The 6,000-nt window shown below is 37.8% G+C and overlaps 1 protein-coding gene across 1 annotated transcript; it reads right to left on the bottom strand.

Annotated features, from left to right (window-relative positions):
* Positions 3,222-4,891, bottom strand: LOC109234757. The gene is made up of 4 exons (XM_019400819.1): positions 4,783-4,891; positions 4,374-4,687; positions 3,654-4,271; positions 3,222-3,521 (listed from the first exon to the last, which is right to left on the bottom strand). The coding sequence occupies exons 1-4, from the start codon at positions 4,889-4,891 to the stop codon at positions 3,222-3,224; spliced, it is 1,341 nt and encodes a 446-aa protein (XP_019256364.1).

Here is a 6,000-nt window from a genome sequence, read left to right as displayed (position 1 = left end):
CTCAGAAGAAGACTACCATAACAGAATTTTAGAACACAGAACATGTAGGCATAATGGCATTAAGAAAACAAGCAAGGGTGGCAAAGTACACAGTTTCAAACAGGTCAATTCAAAAAAGACCTAATTATTCTAAGTGTGCATGCTAACATTTAGGACAACCTTGTTTAATCACAGAAACATTTAGGCAAAGTGTTAAGGCAAACAGTCAAATTATCACATGAATCCAGAGGGATAAAAGACCTCTTAGCAGGGCACATGAATTAGGTAACAATACAAGTCTGTAAAGTTAGGATTGATGAACTGATTTCATGCAAGTGGTATCCTAAGGATACTAAGTTCAGAATAGGTTTAGGATAGCAAACGGTGTGCATGAGACAAGTTAAAACATTAAGCTAGGTTTCAAGCGGATTCATATTATTATTCAAAATAACCAATTAACAGTATCAATCATGAACTCATAGAAGCATAGAGACAGAATCATGCTCAAAATAAAGTTCAAACATGTTGGTCGAACAACAAAGATTAGGAAGACATAGAAAATAAAATGGTAAAGGATAATGACTTACCAGTTAGGCAGGAAAGCAAGAAAATACACCACAGTAGTTAAGTCCAGAATTAATTGGCCTTGGCTTTCAGCTGGCCAAGTCCATAAACAAACGAGTAAAGAATCTAAGTAAAAAGCTAGGTTTTTTTTAGTGAGAGTACTGAGAGTTCGAGTCTATCGTAAAGGGGAAAAGGGGAGGGGTTTAGTGTAGGAATTAAACACATAAACATGAAAAACCAATTAGTCAAATACTAGAAAGTCAAGTATTTAAATCAGTAAGGAAGCAGGTTTTGAAACCCTAATTTCGGGTAAATCACACAAAATCGGCAGAGAAATAAGGGCACAAAATCATATATTGCACAAGATGAACATAGACAGGAATATTATTCAAGGGGAGGGGAGACACAGAATCGAACCAGGTTTGGTTCGAGTAAAAGCATCTAAAAACCCTAACTAATTTTTAAAATAATAAATTAGTAAGAAATAACTTCAAAAATCATAATAGGGATGCACATAGATAGATTTACGGAAACATTACAGAGAATATTTAACTAAAAATTAGGAAACTGTAACAGATCTTAAAAGATTTGAACCCTAGCCTTAGGGTAAATGAAGAATCGGGAGAATCTCATAGATTCATACCATAAGAGACGAAGAATGAACATAGAAGGAAAGAAAATGAAAGTTCGAACCAGATTCGGTTCAAAGTCAAGGAGATCGGCTTGCCATATTAGGCAAGCTACTAGGTTATACCATAATCGAGTAGCCAGTAGCGAGATGAGACCGATAAGGTAAGAAAATCACCAAGGGATTCCATATCTGGTTGGAATCAAAGGGGGATTGGAGGGGATCAAGGTGACGGTGCCTAGGGTTTGATAGAGAGAGAAGGGGAGGTCGAGAGAGTTCGAGGGCGACAGGTAAAGGGAAATGGGGTTAGGGTTTCTGGGTATGGTTAATTAAAAACAGGCGGAAGGACGTAGGCCGTTGATCTCGAAAGATCAACGGCTGGGATTAAAGGACGAATGGGGCGGGTTAAAATGAAACGGGTACCGATCGGGTTGTAGGATTGGGTTATTGGTTTGGGCTTGGGTTATTGGGTTAGGCATTTTAAGTGTTGGGCTGGGTAATTTGGGTTGGTTTGGGTAGCTTAAGTCCGAAAATTTCAATAATTGGGGCCAGATTTTAAATACCCAATTTATTAAACAAATAATTTTAAAAAAAAATAAATGAATAACAAAAATATCATTTGTGAATAAAATGGTTAATAACAATTATTCAACACTTTAAAAATAAAGTTATGTTTTTTGCATAAATAAAGTAACTATAAGTATATATGGGCTATTATTGCAAAATGTGCAATTTAGCCTTTAAAATGCAGATGTATTTATGATCAATATGTTAAAATATTTAAAAAATATCTGGATGTAAATGATGATATTAGATGAATAAAATCATTATAAAAAATAATTTGTGATGCAATTAATGGTTATTCATACAATAAAATATGGGAATAAATTAATTAAAAAATCTTTAAAAATTATGGAAAATTTAGGAAAACACTTGATGATGCTCATGCAGTATTTTGAAGTATATATGCATATTTAAAATATGTGAGAGAAAAATTGGGTATCAACACACCTGGTTAGAGCCACCAGTCTACCGGTCAACCTCTTTATTTCCTTCACACTTGTTAACTGGTCCGGGATATCCTCGATGGCTTTGATTTTATCAGGGTTTACTTTAATTCTTTTTGAGAGACCAAAACCCCCAAAACTTAGCGGAACCAACTCTGAAGGCGCACTTCTCCGGGTTTAGCTCCATGTTGTATTTTCTCAGAATGTCAAATGTTTCTTGAAGATGTTTCAAATGATCTCTTGTATTAAGAGACTTAACTAGCATGTTGTCAATGTAAACTTCCACTGTCTTACCTATCTATTTTTCAAACATTTTATTACCAAGCATCTAATAAGTGGCTCTGGCATTCTTAAGCCCAAAAGGCATCACATTATAGCAGTATATGTCAAAACTTATGATAAAAGAAGCCTTCTCTTGATCTTCCGGGTTCATCCTAATTTGATTATACCGGGAATAAGCATCAAGAAAACTCATTAACTCATGCCCGACTGTAGCATAAATCATTTGATCGATGTTTGGCAACGGGAAAGAGTTTTTAGGGTGTGCCTTATTTAAATCTTTATAATCTACACACATTCTAAATTTATTATTTTAGGCACTACTACAACGTTATCTAGCCAATCGGGGTAATGTACCTCTCGAATTGAACCTATATTTAGTAACTAGGTTACCTCTTCCCTGACAAACCTGTTTTTGACCTCTTCTATCGGTCGTTTCTTCTACCTATCTAAACTCAGCTTGCGGACAACCACTTCCAATGGAATACCAGTCATATCTGAATGCGACCATGCTAAACAATCAACATTATTGGAAAATCCATAGTTTTTAACCTAATTTCGGGACTCAAACCCGTTCCTAAGTGAAATTTTCTTTCTAAGAACTCCTGGAACAAGGTCACTTGTTCGAGCTCTTATGCGGTTGATTTGGTCGCATCTGTTTCCTTCGGCACCTGAAAAGACCTCGGTACCTGGTAAAATTTCGATGACTCCTCTTCTTTATCATCTTCAATCGTGGTAGAAGAAGACACCAATTTCTGTAATTACTATTTGCTCGTCTCTTTGCCCTTGCTATTGGAAACGATCGCTACGTTTATCTCCCTTACAGGCGTTTGATCTCCTCTGATATGCTTGATCCCTTCTGGTATGGGAAATGTCAACAACTGATGGTATGTTGAAGGTACAACCTTGATTTCATGTATCCATGGCCTTCCAAGGATTACATTATAGCCCATGTCGTCATCTACCACTTCAAACATGGTGGTCTTTGTTACTCCTTCGGCATGCGTGGGCAGCAAAATTTCTCCTCGGGTCGTAGCACTTGCTAAGTTGAACCCAGCTAAAAGCTTTGTCGCCAGAACTATGTTTTCGGTTAACTTCGCTTGCTCCAAAACTCTCCATTATATGATGTTGGCTGAACTTCTTGGATAAACCAAAACACGCTTAATTTTGAAATCTAAAACATTAAGAGAAATTACCAGAGCATCATTGTGCGATAGAAGAATTCCATCGGCATCTTCTTCTGTAAAGGTGATGTCATCTTCTGAGACCTCTTGGATCCTCTTGCCATGAGTTACCATTATCTTTGTTTTCTTTGCTGCCGAAAATGTCACCCCATTTACTTCGTCTCCATCGAAGATCATGTTTATCGTCATATGAGGTGACCCTGCAACCGATTTTGATGGTTCTACAACATCCCGGTTTTTCCCATAGTTGTTCTTAGCCCGGTCACTTAAAAACTCACTGAGGTGACCATTCTTCAACAAAGTTGCTACCTCTTCACGAAGGTGTCGGCAGTCCCCAGTCCTGTGGTTGTGAAATCTATGGAGCTCATACCATAGATTAGGATCCCTCTGGATAGGATCCAACCGGATTGGTTGCGGGAACCTAGTTTTTTTAATATTCCTCATAACCGACACCAGTTCTATCAAGCTGATATTAAAGTTATAGTCGAATAATTTGGGATATGTTGAATCTCGGGACCCCGACGCCTCTTTCTCATACAACGATCTGTTATTTCGACCATGATCTGCCCTTCTATCATAAGCGAACCTATCCCATGACTGAAAGCCTTTATTTCCACGCCCATCAGCCCTCTCGTAAGGTTGAAATCAACTATTAGAGGACCTCCGATTTGCATCAAAATTATTTTTAAATTTATTTCGATTCCGATCGCGATTCTGTCCTTTGGAAGGCACCGAAGAACCCAGTTGATCATCTTCTATTATTGTCTTTGACTTGTAGAGATTATGAACATTTACCCATGTGGTTGCCTGAAATTCTAGCAAGCTTCCCTTCAATTTCTTGGAGGAATCGGAACTCAATGGGTTGAGACCCTTTGTAAATGCCTCCGCTACCCACTCATCTGGTACTGCCAGTAACGACATCCTCTCCTGTTGAAGCCGGATCACGAACTCTCGCAATAGTTCGGATTCTCCATGAGATATTCTAAATATATCCGCCTTCCTTGATTGGACCTTTCTTGCTCCAGCTTGAGCTTTAATAAATGAATCTGAAAGCATTTCAAAAGAATTAATAGAATGCTCAGGTAAAGTAGAATACCAAGTTAAGGCACCCTTCGTCAGGGTTTCGCCAAACTTCTTCAACAAGGCAGATTGATCTCGTGATAGGCCAGGTCATTTCCCTTTACAGCCGTAGTGTAGGTCGTGATATTTTCCTGTGGATCCGAAGTCCCGTCATACTTCGGAATCGACATATTGAATCTTTTCGGAATCAACATTGGCACAGCACCGGGTTGAATGGCAACTGCATGTACTTCTTGGAATCCAGTCCCTTAAGCATCGGCTGCGCTCCCGGGATCAGATTTATCCGAGCATGAAATTATTTAGCATTTTGATCCATTCATTCATTTATTTCCCTCATAAATATCATGAGCTCGATTTGTAAAGGGTCATTTATGTTTTTGATGTTCCCAGATCCACTACTGATACCTCCTGCCTCGTTAAAACCAAACTCTTCTTTGGAGCATCATTACCATTTCTTTGAACAGTTTGATTTGCAGGGACACTTAAAGGAATCTAAGCTCTTCCAAGTTCCATTAGCATTATTGGAAGCACCTGATAACGCCTATTTCAACTTTGTCATCACCTGATCTTGTCTTGAGAGGTGATCCATAATTGCCCTTTGTTGCTCTCTTAAGATTTTGACTGTTTAAAAAATGTGTTCATCATCTGCATAATCAGGAGTTGGACTCCTCACATGTCGAGGATTTTGACTTTTGCGAACTAGAGTTGTTTCATCTCCTTCATTGCGGGTTTCACTGGTTGAATCATCATGTTGGAACACATCTTCACATTCATTGTGAGCTCCAACATATAGGAATTGTTGACATCGTTAATTGCCATATCTAATTTTTGTTTTGCTAAGAAAGGAATCAAAATTCGTTAGTAACAGATGAATGGATCAAAGCAATTACACAATTTTCTATGTCCCACGGTGGGCGCCAAATAATTTACCCGTAAAGCGGTACAGTTGAATTTGTAACGTGATTTATAGACACATGAATTAGTTTGACCTATAAATATGAAATAAATAAGAACAAAAATAAGATTATAAAATAAACATAAAGGAAATACAAGCCTGACTTCGAATTCAGCTTCTCTGGTTGCATAAGCAAGAACAATATTATGAACAAAGTACGGAACATTGTTATAGAATGAGAGCTGATTCAAGTTTTTGAGTACAAAAGGTTTTGTGTCCTACAATGGATACTAATTCTCTTATTTATAGCTTTATTTAGGGAAACAAGATCACCAAATTAAGTCCCTCTTGAATGGGAATATGTGACGACCCGACTGGTCATTT

This window comes from Nicotiana attenuata, chromosome 11 (genome assembly GCF_001879085.1).
Source record: "Nicotiana attenuata strain UT chromosome 11, NIATTr2, whole genome shotgun sequence".
NCBI classification, from domain to species: domain Eukaryota; kingdom Viridiplantae; phylum Streptophyta; class Magnoliopsida; order Solanales; family Solanaceae; genus Nicotiana; species Nicotiana attenuata.
The sequence above is the reverse complement of the archived record's forward strand: the minus strand, read 5'-3'. Positions and strand labels throughout refer to the sequence as shown.